The sequence below is a fragment of the Nomascus leucogenys genome, chromosome 10, assembly GCF_006542625.1.
Source record: "Nomascus leucogenys isolate Asia chromosome 10, Asia_NLE_v1, whole genome shotgun sequence".
NCBI lineage: Eukaryota > Metazoa > Chordata > Mammalia > Primates > Hylobatidae > Nomascus > Nomascus leucogenys.
In genome coordinates, this window is record NC_044390.1 from 99,164,154 (window position 1) to 99,184,752 (window position 20,599).

The window sequence follows — 20,599 nt, forward strand, 5'->3', positions numbered from 1 at the left end:
CAGAAACCTCTGGTGGGGCGGAGAGTTCCAGTTTGGCCGTGTGTTAACTGCCCTCGCGTAGACTCTACCAGCGGCCAAGGCGGTGTCTGGAGACGACTGTGTGTGTGCCTAGGGCACACAGGCACGGAGACACCGCCAGCCCTTTGTGTTGTGATCAGGGCTGGCGGGAGGCTCTGACTAGGGCTGTGGGAAGGGGACGTGTGCACTGTCCTCTTTCCGAGCGTTGCTGTGGTGGGAGTCCTGTCACAGGGAGCAGTCATGGAAGAGGACTGCCCCCTCCTCCCAGGTACAAGCACAGGCTCCTGTGCACTCCGACTCGCTGTTCCCCTCATCTGGCCTCCCCAGAGCCCAGGCACTGCCTGCTAACCCCAGACCTTCTGTGGTCCACTTAGGACTCTTGCCCACCATTGGTCCTGCTGGCCGGCCCGCCTAGGCTGGGCTTTCTCATGGGGGCTCCAGCTGCCCTTCTGCCCCATGAGGAGTCACTAGCTCCCTTGGCCTCATTCCCTTGCTGGAGTCCCTTTTGTGTAAACATGTAAAACTTGTGGCTGTGAGGTGTGTTTGGTAAGAACAGTCCACAGCTTTCACCAGATTCTCAGGAGTGTCAGTGGCCCCCTCCCGGTCAACAAGTTGAAGAGCAGGGGTCAGTCTGGCTGCCACTGAGGGCCAGGCTGCATCCTTGTGTGCTTGGGTGGCCTGACTGCAAGGAGATGCTCTCGCTCAGCCCTGGACACACGGTGCAGATGGTGTGGCCGATCAGCCCCACAGGGCCACCTCCTCTGTCTTGGGTTCTCAGCCTCAGGTGGTTCACATTTGGGGCCAGAAGATTCCTCATGGTGGGGCCGTGCTGTGTGTTGTAGGATGGTTAGAGACCTCCAGGCCTCTACCCACCAGATACCAGTAGTGCTCCTACCCTTATCAGTTGTGACAACCAAAAATGCCTCCAGACATTGCCTGATGTCCCCTGTGGGCACAGTCTTCCGAAGTACAGAGCCACTGATCTGTCTTATCTTAGAAAGAGACTATAGTCATTGCATTTCCATAGGAAAAGGTGTTCTGAGTTAGAAATAATGTACACATAAATTTTTGCCTTGTATCTTCTATGCATCTTCTAATTATTATTTTACTAGATTACAGTCCCTCATGTGCAAACTTTGCACACCTGGAAGAAGAGTTTACTAGTAAGCAAAAGCACTTTTTTTTTTGTTTTTTTGAGACAGAGTCTTGCTCTGTTGCCAGGCTGGAGTGCAGTGGTGTGATCTCGGCTCACTGCAACCTCCACCTCCCGGGTTCAAGTGATTCTCCTGCCTCAGCCTCCCGAGTAGCTGGGACTCCAGGTACCTGCCACCATGCCAGCTAATTTTTGTATTTTTAGTACAGACGGGGTTTCACCATGTTGGCCAGATGGTCTCGATCTCTTGACCTCATGATCCGCCTGCCTCGGCCTCCCAAAGTGCTGGGATTACAGGCGTGAGCCACTATGCCTGGCCAGGAAAAGCACTTTTTATAAAGATGCCTTTTTTTCTGTGTGGATATAAAAATACCACATAGTAACTATAGAACATCTAGAAAGCACAAAAAAGTATAAAAAGGGAAAAAATCATTATAATCCACCTAACCCACAGACCACCACCTCTGGACACATTTTGAGTCTTTTTATTACATCTTTAAAATTACATAATTTTGGATCTTGAATTTTTCCATTTAAAATCAAACATAAACAGTGTGTTTATCAAGCACTCTTTATAATGGTTTTGCTGGCAAGCGTCACTTCGTGCCTGCCTGGCTCGCCACACCTCGTGCTGAATGTGAGCTTGCACCGTTTTCACGTAAGCACTGTCTGCCGTGTCCCTGAGCATCAGGCGTTAGGAGAGGCGGCTTCTGTAGTGGGTGGTATCTTTGCAGCTTTTTGAATGTTTTCCTTGAATTTCTATGGTGGTGATGATGGAAAAGACATCAGGTCTAAGCTGTCCATAAAATGCATTTGTCTATAATACATGTCCTTCATTGTCCTTCATTAAGAAACGTGGCAGTTGGGGTCTACTGTCAGGGTAGGAAGGTGGGAGCTGGACTCTCCTCCCTGCCGGGGTCAGGCCACACCTGGAGTGCCTCAGGTCCACTCTGTGCCGGCGTTTCCAGCCTGTCTCTGGAATGACTACTTCTGAAACAGATTCCCTTTGCCTTTTTCTACCAGGCAGTATGCACTGAGTCCTTCAGGACAAATTAAATGCTGAAAACCGCCAATCAAGTGTTCAGTCTTCATGCAGGATGCAATCCGTGGAACTGATGTTTTAGCACTGGGGTTGGTAGTGTCCAAGTCCCAGACTCAGGGGCAGGCTCAGGACCTGTGCACGGTGTTGGCCTATAGTGAGGCCCATGGGCCTCGGAGCCCGTGTCCTGGAGCCGGACGATGGCTCCACCACTTCGTAGCTTGGCCCGATGTGGGCGAAAGATTACCTAAGTGCCGAGGCAAGAGACTGAAGGCACAAACTGTTTCAGTATAATAAAGAAAATAGTTAGAATAAGAGTAGTCATAGTACGAATTAGATATAGAGATGATCATGGACAATTATCAATCATTATTATAAACATTATTAATCATTAGCTTTTAATATTACTCTTTGTTGCATTACTAATATAACCTAGGAATAGCCTGCGGGTATAGGGTCAGGTGCTGAAGGGACATTGTGAGATGTGACCTAGAAGGCAAGAGGTGAGCCCTCTGTCATGCCCACGTAAGGGCCGCTTGAGGGCTCCTTGGTCAAGCAGTAACGCCAGTGCCTGGGAAGGCACCTGTTACTTAGCAGACCGTGAAAGGGAGTCTCCTTTCCTTGGAGGAGTCAGGGAACACTCTGCTCCACCAGCTTCTTGTGGGAGGCTGGATATTATCCAGGCCTGGCCGCAGTCATCCAGAGGCCTAAACCCCTCCCTGTGGTGCTTCAATGGTCACACTCCTTGTCCACTTTCATGCTCCTCCCATATTCCTGGTTCCTCTTTGGAGTTCTTAGTAGATAGCAGTGGAAGAAATAGTGGAAGTCTTAAAGTCTTTGATCCTTCTTATAAGTGCCGAGAAGAAAATGTAGACATTTGCTGCCTTCTCTCTCTGCTTCGGCTGCCTAAAAGGGAAGGGCCCCCTGTCCTATGATCACGTGACTTGCTTCACCTTGTCAATCACTTGGACGCCTCACCCTCCTTACCCTGCCCCCTTGTCTTGTATGCAGTAAATATCAGCGCGCCCAGCCGTTCGGGGCCACTACCGGTCTCCGAGTCTTGATGGTAGTGGTCCCCCCGGCCCAGCTGCTTTCTCTTTTTTTGTCTTGTGTCTTTATTTATTACCATCTCTTGTGTCCGCACACGGGGAGAACACCCGCTAAGCCCCGTAGGGCTGGACCCTACAGCCCAGGGAGCTCATTGCTCGCTGTCTCAGTGTCTCTCTGTGTAAATGGGCTATCAATAGGAGTGACCCCATGGCATAACTGTGAAAACTAAATGAGATCATGTAAGGGGCGTGGAGAACCTTTGTGACCCTGAGCCACCGTTTGCCACCCACTGGGGATGCCCTGCTGTGCTGTGCTTCTCTCCCTTCTCCCCACTCCCATGCTCTTCATTGCCAACACTTTCAGCCCCTTGCAGTAGACTTGGATTAGGCAGGTATTAATACTTCAGTTCAAGAAAAGTGTGAGGCAGGGAAGCTCGCGGAACATCTCTCACTGAGCAGATATTCTGATCTGAGCCTTTTTTGCCCTGGGTAGCAGTCTCGTGCCTGGGGTTTGCTGGGCCCGCATTGGCCCCTCCTGAGCTACCTTTCCAGACACCTGTGCAGGCTCCGAAAGGTGCCCGGGCAAGGAGCTCACCTCACTCAACTCTAACTTTTCTGCATTTGTTTAGGGAGCATTTCCTGAAGACGCAGTCATGCAGCGCATCAGCAGCTCTCAGAGCAGCCAGCGCCATGTCCAGTGGCCTGGGGCCTGCCCTGGTGCGGGCGAGGAGCAACCAGCATGTTCCCAGCCATCCCCGCCCCTCACGCTGCCATCCCCCAGCCACCAACTGCAGCAGCTGATGGTGAGAGGGGCCCCGCGGGTGGGCAGAACATGAATGTTGACCTGCAGGGCGTGGGCCCTGGGCTTGAGGGAAGCCCACAGGTCACGCTGGCCCCACTGCCGCTCCCCAGTCCCACCTCTCCAGGCTTCCAGTTTGGCAGCGCTCAGCTGTGGCAGTTTGAGCACAGGTCTCCGTGGTGCATTCAGGTCACGTCCCCATGTCCCAGCAGGTCCAGACCCAGAGCCCCACACAGCCCAGTCCTGGGCCAGGGCAGGCCCTGCAGAATGTGCGTGCAGGTGCCCCTGGCCCTGGGCTGGGCCTCTGCAGCAGCAGCCCTACGGGGGGCTTCGTGGATGCCAGTGTGCTGGTGAGGCAGATCAGCTTGAGCCCATCCAGTGGCGGACACTTTGTGTTTCAGGATGGGTCAGGACTCACCCAGATCGCCCAGGGAGCCCAGGTTCAGCTCCAGCACCCGGGTACACCCATCACAGTCCGAGAATGGAGACCTTCCCAGCCCCACACACAGTCAGGGGGCACCATCCACCACCTGGGACCCCAGAGCCCTGCAGCCGCGGGTGGGGCTGGCCTGCAGCCCCTGGCCAGCCCAAGCCACATCACCATGGCTAACTTGCCACCACAGATCAGCAGCATCATACAGGGCCAGCTGGTTCAGCAGCAGCAGGTGCTGCAGGGGCCGCCGCTGCCCCGGTCCCTGGGCTTCGAGAGGACGCCCGGCATGCTGCTCCCTGGGGCTGGGGGCGCAGCGGGGTTTGGGATGATGGCCCGCCTGCCACCCACCAGCCCTTCCAGGACTGCCGTGCCCCCAGGCCTTTCCAGCCTCCCACTCACGTCTGTGGGGAACACGGGAATGAAGAAGGCTCCCAAGAAGTTAGAGGAGATTCCCCCAGCCTCTCCGGAGATGGCACAGATGAGGAAGCAGTGCCTGGACTATCATTACCAGGAGATGCAGGCTCTGAAGGAGGTCTTCAAGGAGTATTTGATTGAACTGTTTTTCTTGCAACACTTTCAAGGGAACATGATGGATTTCTTAGCTTTCAAGAAGAAACATTATACCCTATTACAAGCATATCTTAGGCAGAATGATTTGGACGTTGAAGAGGAGGAGGAGGAGCACTTTGAAGTCATTAATGATGAGGTAACAGTTCTCTGTTTTGGTTCTTGTCATGGGAAGCAGAGCTCAGGGCTTACGCTGCGTGCAGGTGCAACGCAGAGCTTACCATCTCAGAGCATGCGTTCTAGGCAGTTCACTTTTAAAACACACTGTGGCTGTGAGTAGTGGTTTAAAGTCTCTCAGAGGCTCCCCACGTTTACAGAGGGTGGTTCTAGGGATCCCAGCACATGGCTGAACCCCCAGCAGCACGGAAACTCCAGTGGTGTTCAGTCAGGCACCTGTGTGGCAGGTGCTCATGGCGGCAGCGTCCTGGCACCTTTCTTGGAATGCCACCACATTTGCCTGCTCCTAAATGGTTGTGCCGTGCAAGATGAGAACCCCAGAATCCACCCTTGCCAGCCACCTGCAGTCAGGGCTGGCTGGGCTCAAAGCCAAGGTTCCAAGGTTCCTGAACACACATCTCAATGTCAAGAGTTTCTGAACAAGTTACAGCTCTAACTTAGACTCAGAATATACAGAGCAAAAATTTATAGAATTTCATTTTCTTTCTTTCTTTTTTTTGTGACAAAGTCTTGCTCTGTCGCCCAGGCTGGAGTGCAGTGGTGCGATCTCAGCTCACTGCAACCTACGCCTCCCAGATTCAAGCAATTCTCATGCCTCAGCCTCCTGAGTAGCTAGGATTACAGGCATGTGCCACCACGCCCGGCTAATGTTTTTGTATTTTTAGTAGAGACAGGGTTTCACCATATTGGCCAGGCTGGTCTTGAACTCCTGGCCTCAAGTGATCAGCCCGCCTCAGCTTCCCAAAGTGCTGGGATTACAGGCATGAGCCACCATGTGTGGCCTATTTATAGAATTTCAAGGGAGCAGTTTTTTTGTTTTGTTTTGTTTTGTTTTTTGCTTTTGAGACGGAGTCTCGCACTGTCGCCCCGGCTGGAGTGCAGTGGCATGATCTGGGCTCACTGCAACCTCCACCTCCCTGGTTCAAGCAATTCTCCTGCTTCAGCCTCCCAAGTAGCTGGGATTACAGGCACCCGCCAGCACGCCCGGCTAATTTTTTGTATTTTTAGTAGAGATGGGGTTTCACCATGTTGGCCAGGCTGGTCTCGAACTCCTGACCTTGTGATCTATCCACCTTGGCCTCCTAGGGAGCAGTTTTTAAATCCACAATTATATGAAGAGTTACTACCTTTTTTCTTAGAAGACAATAAATAAATAAAATAATTATAAGTGAAGAACGTGAACTATTCAAATTAACAATACAAATTAGCCTGTTTAAGTGTATAACACACATGTATACATATGTGTGTGTAAAAACTTTCAACAAAGAATAATTTTTTTAGAGTATACATGGAGACTGTTTGTAAATTGACCCCCAAGGGGATCCTCAATAAAATTTATAAAAATAACTTCATATGAACTGCCCTATCCCTATAATGCCATAAAATTAGAAAGCAATTATTTTAAACATTTACTATGTGTGGAAACTAGGAAACTTGCCTGTAAGGTATTCATAGGTTGAGGAGAATATCTTCATGGAAGCGTCTTGAAGCACGCCACAGCTGAGGTACCGCAGCCTGCAGGTCTTATGGGATCAGCTGAAGGTCTCCTTAGAAAGGTCATGATGGCATTCAGTTAAGAAATACTGCAGATAAGCAGTCTGACAGCTTTGATAGTCACATGAAGAGTAAGTTAATCATTGTATTAAAGTTTACTTCTAAATGATAGAAATAAGTTTTTATAGAACCTGACTAGCATCTTAGGAATCTATGTTTTAGGAAGTTGACTAACATTTGGGTTTTTTGTGAATATTTTCCTCTGTGTAATATTGCTCACATTCCAGCTGCTTGTTGTGTATTTAGGTCGACTCTGTAACATGATTCCTGTTACCAAACTTCATTAGAGCTATAAAATATTTGGGGGCTAGTAAGTATTGAATTCATCCAAATTATTTAAACTAATTAGGTACATTTGCCTATGGGTTTTTTACTTGGGGAATTGGTGCTGACCTCGTGATCCACCTGCCTCGGCCTCACAAAGCGTTGAGATTACAGGCGTGAGCCACCATGCCCGGCCGCTATTTGATTTCTTTAAAACATTTAATTGTGGGCCGGGCGCGGTGGCTCACGCCTGTAATCCCAGCACTTTGGGAGGCCGAGGCAGGCGGATCACGAGGTCAGGAGATCGAGACCATCTTGGCTAACATGGTGAAACCCCGTCTCTACTAAAAATACCAAAAATTAGCCGGGCGTGGTGGCAGGCGCCTGTAGTCCCGGCTACTCGGGAGGCTGAGGCAGGAGAATGGTGTGAACCCGGGAGGCAGAGCTTGCAGTGAGCCGAGATCGCGCCACTGCACTCCAGCCTGGGCCACAGAGTGAGACTCCATCTCAAAAAAAAAAAAAAAAAAGAAAACATTTAATTGTGGTAACATATACAAAACATAAGATTTACTATCTGATTTATTATTTTTAAAGTGTTAATTTATTCCAGGGTACTGACAAATAATTAAGGTTTGGTTTTGATTATCTATGATTATATGTGCTTGTTTATATTTAGCCTTCTGGACATATTTAGCCAGAAGAACCAGTTTCTTTTTCTTTTCCTTTTTTTTTTTTAGACCTGTCAGCCAGAAGTAAGAACCAGTTTCTATTTTCTTGTATTTCTCTCTATGATTTTAAGCTGTAAAGTGCCGTTTGACTTTGAGTTCATTTAATTTCAAGGGTATTCCCATTTGATTAGCCTGGACGTGAAGCAGTTAATGTATCTGGAAAGATTCTTTGGTTTGCTTACTCTAAGAAGCTGTCATTATGGAGATGCAGATTAACTTGTCTTTCTGTTTTATCAAAGTGTGTTTTTAAGAAATGACACATTTTCAGTGGGAGTGTTTTTTGTCATTCTTCCCCATGCCCCGCCGTGGCCTCCTCAGGCATCTGCAGCCCCTGCCGTGAGGGGTCGACCACCCTCTGACACTGCCACTGGGCTCCTGCGTGAAGCTGTGTGGACACGGCCTGTGTAGCCTGACCGTGGCTACCTGCCAGCCACAGATTGAGGTTTAAACTGGGCTTCAAACAAAGCTTCAGTGCCTAGGGCCAGATTTGTTCTTTCCAGCCCTATGAGGCCTTAAATTGCATCAGCGAGCCAAGTGTCTCCGTGCCCCTCTATTAGCGGCTGAGGCCGCCAGCTGCATGGGATGTGCAGGTGGTGATCAACTTTGCAAAGCTTAAACATTATTTTCCGGCCGGGTGCGGTGGCTCACGCCTGTAATCCCAGCACTTTGGGAGGCCGAGGCGGGCAGATCATGAGGTCAGGAGATCGAGACCATCCTGGCTAACACAGTGAAACCCCGTCTCTACTGAAAATACAAAAAATTAGCCGGGCGAGGTGGCACACGCCTGTAGTCCCAGCTACTCGAGAAGCTGAGGCAGGAGAATGGCGTGAACCCAGGAGGTGGAGCTTGCAGTGAGCCGAGATCGCGCCCATTGCACTCTAGCCTGGGCGACAGAGCGAGACTCCGCCTCAAAAAAAAAAAACAAAAAACATTATTTTCCCTTCTTCCTCCCTTCTGTTTGAATATTCCCTCTCAGGTAAAGGTTGTGGCCAGAAAGCACGGGCAGCCTGGGACTCCTGTTGCCATAGCAACCCAGCTATCGCCGAGGACTTCTGCGGCTTTTCCAGCCCAGCAGCAGCCGCCCCAGGTACTTTCTGATGGCTCCACAATGCAGCTCCCCAGACTTTCCTCACTCGGATTTGAGGACTCGATGTTCTGAGGCAGGACCCAGAGGTGTCCCAAGAGCCTGTCCTCTGTTGTTCAAAATACATCTTGAGACGTCTTTGTGAAGGCTCTTAGTTTTAATGCATGGATGCTGTTATTTTTCCCTACTGTTACTGAAATTAAAAGTGTTTGTCTCTGATCATTAGTTCTGTTAACTTTTCTGCTGGAATGTTTTTCATTTGCATTTGCTTTTCTGATATATTTGCATTTTTCATTGCTTCTGTACAATTGTGGCCTCTTTGGACGTTTCTCTTTTTTTTCCCCCTTTGTCTGCTTTTAAACAAACAGAGTTTCTACATTATTTTCTTGCTATAGGGAGTTGATTTTGTTCTTTAAACATATTCTAGGGGATGAGTAGCAAAAAACAATGATTTTAGATTAGAGAATACAAGGAAGTTCCTGGAAACTGCAACTCAGTTATCTCTCTCCTCTCCCCTCCTCTCCCCTCCTCTCCCCTCTCCTCTCCTCTCCTCTCCTCTCCTCTCCTCTCCTCTCCTCTCCTCTCTTCCTATCTTTCTTTCTTTCTTTTTGATGGAATCCTGCTCTATTGCCCAGGCTGGAGTGCAGGGTGCAATCTCAGTTCACTGCAACCTCCGCCTCCCGGGTTCAAGCAGCTCTCCTGCGTCAGCCTCCTGAGTAGCTGGGATTACAGGCACGAGCCACCATACCCGGCTAAATTTTTTGTATTTAGTAGAGATGGGGTTTCACCATGTTGCCCAGGCTGGTCTCGAACTCCTGACCTCAGGTGATCCGCCGCCTCAGCCTCCCAAAGTACTGGGATTATAGGTGTGAGCCACTGCACCCAGTCAACATTTCTATATACTTAAAAACATGTTTTAAAAATTATGTTAAAATATACATAACAGTTCCCATTTTACCCATTTTTAAGTGTACAGTTCGGTGGCATGAAGCACCTTCATATTGTTGTGTGGCCATCACCAGCATCCATCTCCAGAACATTTTCATCTTCTCAGACTGAAACTCTGCCCCTATGAAATGCTAACTCCCCATTCCCCCTCCCCCAGCCCCTGGCACCCACCACTGTACTGTCTGTCTCTGCAGATTGGAATGCACTTCTCCAGCGACCTAAGTAAGTGGAATCATACAGTGTTTGTCCTTTTCTGTCTGAACTCAGCATCGTGTCTTCAGAGTGCATCCACATTGTAGCCTGTAACAGAATTTCCTTCGTTTTGAAGGCTGAATCCTACTCCATGGGATGGGTGGACTGCATGTGTTGATCCATCTCTTGGTGGACACTTGGGTTACTTCCACATTTCAGCTATTGTGAACAGTGCTGCCCTGAAGACAGGCGTACAGGTATCTCTTCAAGGTCCTGCTTTCAGTTCTCTGGGGCATATACCCAGAGTGGAATTGCTGGGTCACACAGTAACTCTGTGTTTAACTGTTTAGGAAAGTCCATGCCATTTTCATAATAGCTGCACCAGTTTACATCCCACCAGCAAGAACGAGGGTTTTCTTGCTTGAAAGTTTTCTTGCCAATGCTTGTACATTTTTTTTTTTTTTTTTTTTTTTTTTTGAGACGGAGTCTTGCTCTGTCGCCCAGGCTGGAGTGCAGTGGCGCAATCTCGGCTCACTGCAAGCTCCACCTCCCCGGTTCAAGCCATTCTTCTGCCTCAGCCTCCCGAGTACCTGGGACTACAGGCGCCCACCACCACGCCCGGCTAATTTTTTGTATTTTTAGTAGAGACGTGGTTTCACTGTGTTGGCCAGGATGGTCTCGATCTCCTGACCTCGTGATCCGCCCGCCTCGGCCTCCCAAAGTGCTGGGATTACAGGCGTGAGCCACCGCGCCCGGCCTTGTACATTTTTTTAATAGTGGCCACCCTAATAGGTGTGCTGTATGCTTTATAATGTAATAGAAAAATATTACTGGCTATGCATGTACGTATGGCTAAAGACATTTAGAGTTGGCTGGGCACAGTGGCTCACACCTGTAATCTCAGCACTTTGGGAGGCTGAGGCGGGCAGATTACCTGATGTCAGGAGTTTGAGATCAGCCTGGCCAACATGGTGAAACCCCATCTCTACTAAAAATGCAAAAATTAGCCGGGCTTTGTGGCGGGCACCTGTAATCCCAGCTACTTGGGAGGCTGAGGCAACAGAATCACTTGAATCTAGGAGGTGGAGGTTGCAGTGAGCCAAGATTGTGCCACTGCACTCCAGCCTGGGCAATGAGAGCGAGACTCCATCTCAAAAAAAAAAAAAAAAAAGGACATTTAGAGTTTTAATCTGTTAATCAGCTGGCACTGTTGATGGTTCAAAATTGACTAGTGAGGGAGACAGCATTTGAAAAAACAACTCAGAGTAACAAATGGCATTGGTGACATATGCGGAATCCCATAGGAAGAGTGTGGAGGGATGCACGGGCTCCTGGGAGCAGGATGCAGGCTGTGGGGTGGCCCAGTGTGCTGCACCTGTGGCCGGCAGGGCTGGCACCTCTGGCCTGACCCCAGCAAGCGCAAGGACCCAGACAGAACACAGGGCTGCTCTACCCTACTCTTCTCACGTCATGTTCTTAATGTTGAGAAGACAGGTTGAGTTCAGTGTGATTCTCCAAACAAACTGGCTATGGGCAGTGTCAATTTTCTTTTCTCCAATTTCTTTATTTATATATTCTTTTGAGACAGAGTCTCCCTCTCTCACCCAGGCTGTAGTGTAGTGGTGTGATCTCGGCTCACTGCAATCTCCACCTCCCAGGTTCAAGCAATTCTCATGTCTCAGCCTCCCGAGTAGCTGAGATTATAGGTATGTGCCGCCATGCCTGGCTAATTTTTGTATTTTAGCACAGAGGGGGTTTCACCATGTTGGCCAGGCTAGTCTCGAACTCCTGACCCCAAGTGATCTGCCCGCCTCAGCCTCCCAAAGTGCTGGGATTACAGGCATGAGCCACCATGCCTGGCTCTTTTTTCCAATTTCTTATTGTGAAAAATTTCAATTATTGAAAATGTTGAAAGAGCAGTAGAGCGAATGGTAAACTCACCGGTTGTTAATATTTTGCCGCATGTATATGTTCTACCTGTCTGTCTATCTCCACACATTTTAAAGTTGTTACAGTCACGATTGTTTACCCCTGGATCCTTTGTGGTCTATCTCCCAACAAGAACATGTCCCACATGACCACAGCCCTCCTGTCAGGCTTACCAGCATCCACACCTCTCGAGGCATGTTCCTGCCTGGGTCTGCTTTTCTTTCTCTCCCGACACTGATGTTTTGAAGGCCAGTTGCTCTGCAGAGGCTATCACAGCCTATCACAGCCTGGGTGTTCCGTTTCTCACTGCTGACTTAGGCTGAACATTTCTGGCAAGAATACAACGGAGGCGGAGCTCTGCATGCATTTACTTCTCAACCAAGCCGTGCAGGCCAATTAGGGAGATGCAGATGCAGGTGGGCTAGGTGCTGTGCGTGCCATGGGAGGGTGCCCTCTGGGGACACTCTGGACAGAGGCACTCTCTGTCATGTGCTCAGTTTGGCCCCAGACTGAGGCTTAGCGGTCCTCCATTTGTTCACCGTATGAAGAGCAGGCTAATTTTTGTATTTTTTTTGTAGAGATGGGATTTCACCATGTTGCCCGAGCTGGTCTCGAATTCCTGAGCTCAAGTAATCTGCCCATCTCGGCCTCCCAAAGTGCTGGGATTGCAGACATGAGCTACCACGCCCGGCCAAATCTCCATTCTATTTTGGTCTCTGAAACTTAACATTTTGCTCGAGGAAGGGCTCATATACGAGGATATTGAAACAAATGTTGTTTTATATGATAAAAATGCCTGAGAATCAATACATATACATTTCATATCCCAATATCCCAAAAATAGCAATCAGTGTATTTACAGATGCTGCAGATCCCTCTGAGGAGTTGATTCTGAGGCTGTCCCTGAGGACCCATGCCAGGAGATGTGTCCCGGAAGTGACTGTCACAGATGCAGGACGCAGTCCCCCAGATGATGAGGCAAGGCCTGAGGGTCTGCGCTTGTTGGGGGAAAGGTTTATTACAACTTCTCCCAAGCAAACAGATGGAAAGCAATGCCTAGAGCAGCTCCAGTGCTTGTGTGTGGGACACCTCTGCAGGGGCCTGTGTGGCTTTGTCCTCATTTCAGTTAGAGTTGAGAGTACAACGCATTTTCATGTATGGTGAATTTTATAAAACCTAAGTCTGCTTTCTACTCAGTAAACATTTAGACATTTTTCTTTTCACATTATTCTCCAGTTACTAAGATTTTGTTTGTTGTCAAATCCACATAAGCCTTCTGTTTTTTGGTGAAGACATATTATAGACTTAGAGTTTTATTTCTTTCCACAAATATTTTGACATTGTCATTTTTGCCTTAGTTTATACAACTATTTTTCTAAGCTCTAGATTTAGTTTTCACATGGATACCTCTGGTGTTTTAATTCTGGCTTCTGCTTTTGGTTAACAGTTGTGACTTAGATTTCTTATCTACCTACTACTTCTGAAGCCTGGTTCTGTTGTGCTGCCTTTAGCAAGTGGTACACAGAAAAGCACTAAATGATGAAAAGATTATTTTTGTTCCTTTCTGTCAAATTCAAAGGCTAATATGGGTTTTTTTTGAGTTTATGATCACTGGCCAATAGCTCTAAGCTGTGATATCATGTTCTTTGTCATAGAAATTGAAGAGACAGTGGAGAAATACTTATTTTAAAATCAGTGTGATATAAGTTAACACACATTTATACTTCCCATAATTTTTGTCTTCTAATAGCAAATACATATGGGGACTCCAGTACCTGGAGATGTGAATTCCATAAAAATGGAAGCATCTAAGAGGCAGTGAACACTGGTGCCCACAGGTATGTAGCAGTCACCCAGCATGAAGCCAGCCTGCAAACAAAAAGGAAACCGTGCAAGCCTTCTAGCAGTGTATTTTCCAACTTTTTTCATTTTAAGTAAGTCAACAAATATGTACCAAATGGCTTCTGTGGGCTCACGGGGTCACCCCTGTGCCTCCTCTCAGTTCTTGCTTAGAGCAAAGTGACTTTACACTCAGCCATCATTTTGGCCACTTAGTGCCTTGAGCTGGAGGCATGGGAGCGGGCCTGGGGAGGCCATGGGCACTCATGTAGTGGCAGGGCCTGGGCCTCAGCTCTGTGCCCAGGAGCTTCCCCATGCCAGCCAGGCACATCAGAATCTGGCATGTGAGTGTCCCGGAACTCACTGTCCAGCCACCCGCCTTGATAGCAGGATCCCTGGGAGCAGGCCACTCGGCAGTGGGCATGGACTCAGAGCAATGCAAGATGGGTGCCTCAAGAGCTTGGTCCCACCCAGGCCTGAGACTGCCTTCCTTCCTGGTGAGGATCAGAGAGAGGATGTCCTGCCCACAGTGCGTTCTGTGCTATTTCCATGTTCTGCACCAGGGATAACTTCACCAGCATGAACTTTGAAGGTGGAACGTGGCTCACTGTGCTGTGATTGGATTTGATGTCACAGATTCTCCTTTGATGTCAGAGGCCTCACCTACAAGTGGGCCATCCTGGGATGGGTTTACAGCACCTGGAGGTGACATCAGGTGTTCCTCTCCAGCAGTTAATGCCGACAGCACAAAGTATCTGTGTGACAAAGCACCTGGCAGGTACTAGTCCAGGAGTGGGCTGTGGGAGCCGGGAGCCGGGAGCCAAAAGCTCTGAAGCTCTGAGCTCTGAGGCTCTGAAGCTACTGCACACTCTGTCATCTGTTGATTGTTCCTGGGCAGAGTGAGCCCTTGCACCTGTTTATTGACCCAGACCTGGGCACAGGCTGGCAGTGTCTGTGCAGACTCACAGTTTCTCCTACGGGTGATTAAAAACCAAACTATCAAGAGTTTTCACGTATTTTCCTAACTTTTTCCAAGTAGAAGCATTCTCTTTTTCTCTCTGATGATCTCAGGCTGTCTTCACATGCACTGTTGTTTGCTCGGTGGGGCCCATGCTGTGATGCTTGGAGTGCGGGCTGCAGTGTGCTCAGCCCTGCCCTTGCTGGCTCTGGGGATGTGGCCATGTGGCGTCACCTCACCCCTCTCAGTTGTCTCATCTGTAAAATGGGAGCAATAGTGATAATTACACTTTTCAAGTGTTCGGAGGACTGTTATATCTGTAAGGTGCTTAGCACGGCACCATGTTGTAAGCACATAATGTCAGTTAATACCATACTAGAAAATTAATATTCTATAAGTTTAATGGCAAGCTTTAATTTTTTTTAACATATCCAACTTTTTCGCTATAAACGTATGGGGTACAGGAGCAGTTTTGTTGCATGGACATACTTCGTGGTGGCGAAGTCTGGGCTTTCAGTGCATCCGTTATCGGAATAACGTAATCATACCCACTAAGTAATTTCCCAGCATCTACCCTCCCCTCACCCTGTACCCTTCCAAGTCTCCAGTGTCTCTCATTCCACACTGTACATCTGTGTGGACGTGTGAGTTAGCTCCCGCTTACAGGTGCGAATGTGCAGTGTTTGTCTTTCTGTGTCCGAGTTGTTTCACTTAGGATGATGGCCTCTGTTTGCATCCATGTTGCTGCGAAGGACCGTTGCATTCTTTTTTATGGCTGGACGGTATTCCACTGTGTATGTGCGCAGCACATCTTCTTATCCAGTTGTCTGTTGATGGGCACTTAGGTTGATTCCGTGTCTTTGCTGTTGTGAATTGTGTTGCAGTAAACATGCGAGCGCAGGTAGCACTTCAGTAGAATGATTTATTTCCCTTTGGATATACACCCAGGAGTGGGACTACTGGATTGGACGGTAGTTGTATTTTTAGTTTTTGGAGGAACCTCCATTCTATTTTCCATAGAGGCTACGCTAATTTACACTCCCACCAGCAGTGTACAGTGTTCCCTGTTCTCCACGTCCTCGCCAGCATCTATTGTTTTTTGTATTTAATTTTTGCAAGTTTGCATTGCTTATAGAATACACCGTAGTTTTCAAGGAAAACACATCAGAAAATACCGCTATTAGAATATGTATACGTACGTGCGTATCAGTCTGTGCCTAGAGACCCGGGAAACCGGTCCATGATGATGAGTCACATCGATGCCCTCCTTCAGCAGATATTTACAGAGACTCGCGAGTGGCGAGGCGCGAGTACGCAGAGATGCGTGACCGCCACCCCCTGCCTTTGCCCGTACCAGCTCCCGACTGCTCCCTTCTCTTTATTCAGGTCTTGACTCCACGGCCCACCTCGGAGAGGCCTTTGCCGCCCTGGCGCCCGCCCTGTGCCGCCCTGTTTGCTCTCCCTGGTCCTCAGAGCGCCCACTCCCGTCAGGTCGCCTGTGTCTGTGCCTCCCTGGGGAAGGCAGGGCCTGGCGTGCCCCGCGCTCCGCTCTGCCCTTGGGACAGAAGGTGGTCAGGGAAGGTGGTCCGGTGTCCTCAAGGCAGAGTCCCTCGCAGACGGTGCTGAGGTGCAGAAGCTGCGCCGCTGCTAGAACAGAGTGGGCGCTTCTGACCGCGCCGCCTGAGGAGGGTTGGTGGCAGAGGCTGCACCACGTGCACGCCCCGAGGCAGGTGCTCGTCGAGGCCTTCAGGCTGCAGCTGCTGGGCAGGATGTGAGCCAGGAGCATTGCAGCTGCAGGGCGGGCAGGTGGGCCGGGCCTGGGGAGTCGCCATCCAGGAGCACGGAGCCCCCAGAGTAAAGGGCACGGCTATCGCCTTCTCCCCGCGTGGGGGCGGTGAGGCAAGGTGGGGGCTGTGATGTGAGGTGTGCGGTTGCAGATCACCAGAGGAGGAAAAGCGCGCCCAGAGGCGGGAACCCTCCAATCACAGGCCAGCGCAGAGGCGGGCACCCTCCAGTCACAGGCCAGCGCAGGGGAGGGCGCCCTCCAGTCACAGGCCAACGCCCTCCAATCACAGGGCAGCCAGAGACAGGCACCCTCCAATCACAGGGCAGCACAGAGGCGGGCGTCCTCCAATCACAGGGCAGCCAGAGGCAGGCACCCTCCAATCACAGGCCATGGTATTGGCCGCCCTCATCTGCTGCTGAGAGTTCTCTCGAGTGGGAGGAAGGAGGTCCCTTCAGGACCATGGGCCTGAAAAGGAATGATGGGGCCAAATTGATAGTTTAGCCACTGCCTAGATTCTAGAGATTTCTATCTTTTTTGGTTGTAAAATGTAAAATCAAATCTTTTATATTGGCTATTTTTAGGACTGGAACAACTACTGTAAAAATGATTTTTTAAAACCTGTGTTTGAAGGTTGCGGCGGCTCAGCCTGGAATCCCAGCACTTTGGGAGGCGGAGGCACAAGGATCGCTTTGAGCACAGGGGTCAAGGCTGCAGAGACAAGGCTGTGATTGCTCCACTGCATGCCAGCCTGGGTGATGGAGTGAGCCCTTATTTCTAAAATAATAATAATGATTCAAATGTTACTCCTTGGAGTTTTTCTGGTTGGCTTTTGTTTTACCATTTTAAGTCACAGCTCAGTGGCATGAAGCACATTCACGTTGCTGTGCAGCTGTCACCTGCGTCCACCGCCAGAAGATTTCCAGCTTCCCAAACGGAAACGCTGCCCCCGTGAAACAAGGATGCCCCGCCCCTCCGCTGGGCACCCCCGGTCCGCTTGCTGTCCCCATGGCTCTGAGTGCTCCAGGGACCCCATGTCAGTGGGACAGGCAGGATCTGCCCCTCTGTGTCTGGCTCGTGGCACTCAGCGGAAGGTCCTCGGGGCTCATGCACGCGGTGGCACGTGGCAGGATTTCCTTCCTCGCTAAGGCCTCATTCTCTTTACCTATCATCTGTCAAGGGACACTTGGGACATTATTCGGTTTGGGGAGGAGTGGACTCCCTGATTTCTTAAGGTCACGTCTGTTTTGCTTTGAGACACTGGGAGAGCTGGGCTTGACTTTCTTTGCATTTGCAGGAGGAATGCCCCCCACGCCGCAGGCCGCGCAGCTCGTTGGACAGAGACAGAGGCAGCAGCAGTACGACCCCTCCACGGGGCCTCCCGTGCAGAACGCCGCCAGCTTGCACACCCCATTGCCACAGCTGCCCCGGAGGCTGCCCCGGCCGGGGTCCGCGCTGCAGCGTCTTTGCAGGTCTCCCAGCAGCAGGCGACAGAGCCACAAGCACAGCTCTCTGTCCAGGGAAGGACCCAGCAGCCAATCGCAGCGCCGCCACTTTTCCTGCCAGGCCAGCTCTCGGCGCCACCAGGCAGGCTGTTTAGCTCCACCTCCCGACAGGGAGATCCCCAGGCCCACCAGCCTCCGCCTGCGGCACCATCCCAGGTACCCAAAGGGGCTGCCCTCCAAACCCAGACACGGGCTGAGTCCTGACCCACATGGGCTGCCGTGCCAGAATATTCTCGGTGGTCTGTGCTTCCCCAGGAATCTGTGTTTCCAGTGAGTGTAAAGGACTAGGTCTAACTTGTTCAGTGTTTTTCCCCTACTAAGCACTTCTGATGAAATGGTGAGGGCCGTTAAGTCAGCCGGTTTTACTGGAATTGAGAACTGAATGCGTTAATGACCGGTTGCTTGCTGCCCTTGAGGGTAACCACTTGTTGCAAACACTCTGCCCCTGTCACCTCGTCTGCCCTCGGCTCCTGCGGGCAGCACCCCTTTCTTTTTTTTCTTTTTCTTTTTTTTTTTTTAGGCGGAGTCTCGCTCTGTTGCCCAGGCTGGAGTGCAGTGGCACGATCTTGGCTCACTGAAAGCTTGGCCTCCCAGGTTCACGCCATTCTCCTGCCTCAGCCTCCCGAGTAGCTGGGACTACAGGCGCCCACCACCAGGCCTGGCTGTTTTTTTTTGTATTTTTAGTAGAGACGGGGTTTCACTGTGTTAGCCAGGATGGTCTCGATCTCCTGACCTCGTGATCCGCCTGCCTTGGCCTCCCAAAGTGCTGGGATTACAGGCGTGAGCCACCGCGCCTGGCCAGCAGCACCCCTTTCCATCTGCTCCGTGCAGACAAGTGGCACCCCCTCTAGCAAGTCACAAAGCTGCCTCTCCAGGTGCATTCAGACCTGCAGGTGTGGCTATGGCCACGGTGTCCAGAGCCCAGAGTACAGCACCACCTGCCCCGCCCCATCCCCCCACCAAGCCCTATGGCCACGGGAGAGCCCTTAGGACAAGATTGCAGAGCAGATCAAGCTGGTGAGAGAGCTCAGTTATCTGCGGAAGAAGTTGCTTTTGCTACAAGCTGTTTAAATTAGAAGTTGGAATGTTTCTCAATATAATATGGCAGACGGTAAAGGCATCTGAAAAATTGGCCATGGCTGCTTCTCTGGTGATTCTTTGGCACCAGCCTACTCAGATTCTAGAGCAGGGGGCATCTGGGGTGTGTGCACAGCCTCTGGGAACTGCAGGTCCCCCCACCAGCACCCAGTGTGGTCTGCACTGGGGACCACCAGGAAACCACCTTCCCTCATTCAGGTCCTTAATCTGAGCCCGTGACAAAGGGGCTGGAGTCTCTGTCTTCACAGCTGATGGGCTGCTCCTGTCTTTCAGGAGAACCAGGTGCATCAGCGCATTGCGGAGCTGAGGAAAGCAGGTCTGTGGTCCCAGAGGCGTCTGCCGAAGCTGCAGGAGGCCCCACGGCCCAAGTCCCACTGGGACTGTCTGCTGGAGGAGATGCAGTGGATGGCCACAGACTTTGCCCAGGAGACGTGGGAGGTGGCTGCTGCGAAGAAGGTGGGTTGGAATAGTACTTTGCGGAAATCACATCGTGAAAGAGAATTGACGAATTAATTATATTGTGTAAAAGGAAATGTCTAAATGTAATATGGCCAATTTAATGTTTGAGTTTTCATCACTAACTCTAAGACTTTACCTGACTGTAAGTCTTTTTTTTGAGACAGAGTCTCACTCTGTCACTCAAGCTGGAGTTCAGTGGCTCAATCTCGGCTCACTACAACTTCCGCCTCCCAGGTTAAATTGACTCTCCTGCCTCAGCCTCCTGAGTAGTGGGGATTACAGGCACCTGCCACCACGCCCAGCTAATTTTTTGTATTTTTAGTAGAGATGGGGTTTTGCCATGTTGGCCAGGCTGATCTCGAACTTCTGACCTCAGAGTGATCCATCTGCCTTGGCCTCCCAAAGTGCTGGGATTACAGGCATGAGCCACCACCCCCGGCCATGTGGACAATTTCATACCAACTGGCATTTCATGTCTGGCCATGGCACAGTCTAAATTCAGAAGGATTATCTTGAATTATGTTTGCATAGAAAGCCCTGTGATAATTGTGGTTCATGTTTCATCTGGACTTTATTGCCCATTAACATAGGTGTCGGCTGGGCACGGTGGCTCATGCCTGTAATCCCAGCACTTTGGGAGGCCGAGGCGGGCGGATCATGAGGTCAGGAGTCGGAGACCAGCCTAACCAACATGGTGAAACCCCGTCTCTACTAAAAATACAAAAATTAGCTGGGTGTGGTGGTATGTGCCTGTAATCTCAGCTACTTGGGAGGCTGAGGCGGGAGCATTGCTTGAACCCGGGAGGCGGAGGTTGTGGTGAGCTGAGATCGTGCCATTGCACTCCAGCCTGGGCAATAAGAGCGAAACTCCGTCTCAAAAAAAAAAAAAAAAAAAAAAAGTGTCTGTGGCTGACAGTAAAGGGATATTTTCTAGGGGAATATTCATTTTACTTTTTATTGTTGAATATTATTAGAATTGTTGATTGAAGCAGTATCATGAATGGATACTAAAAATGGAAATAA

At 50.1% G+C, this 20,599-nt stretch overlaps 1 protein-coding gene across 1 annotated transcript in view; it reads left to right on the forward strand.

The window, feature by feature from the left end:
• LOC100588328 (putative EP400-like protein) overlaps positions 1 to 19,773 on the forward strand; it is a 35,132-nt gene extending 15,359 nt beyond the window's left edge. Inside the window, exons 2-7 of the mRNA XM_030821709.1 lie at positions 3,889 to 4,062; positions 4,460 to 5,197; positions 8,758 to 8,868; positions 9,971 to 10,035; positions 17,812 to 18,175; positions 19,391 to 19,773. Of these exons, the coding sequence (XP_030677569.1) occupies positions 3,913 to 4,062; positions 4,460 to 5,197; positions 8,758 to 8,868; positions 9,971 to 10,035; positions 17,812 to 18,175; positions 19,391 to 19,630 (1,668 nt within the window). The 5' untranslated portion in view covers positions 3,889 to 3,912 and the 3' untranslated portion in view covers positions 19,631 to 19,773. The remainder of the gene's footprint in view (positions 1 to 3,888; positions 4,063 to 4,459; positions 5,198 to 8,757; positions 8,869 to 9,970; positions 10,036 to 17,811; positions 18,176 to 19,390) is intronic.
• The last annotated feature ends 826 nt before the right edge of the window (positions 19,774 to 20,599 follow it).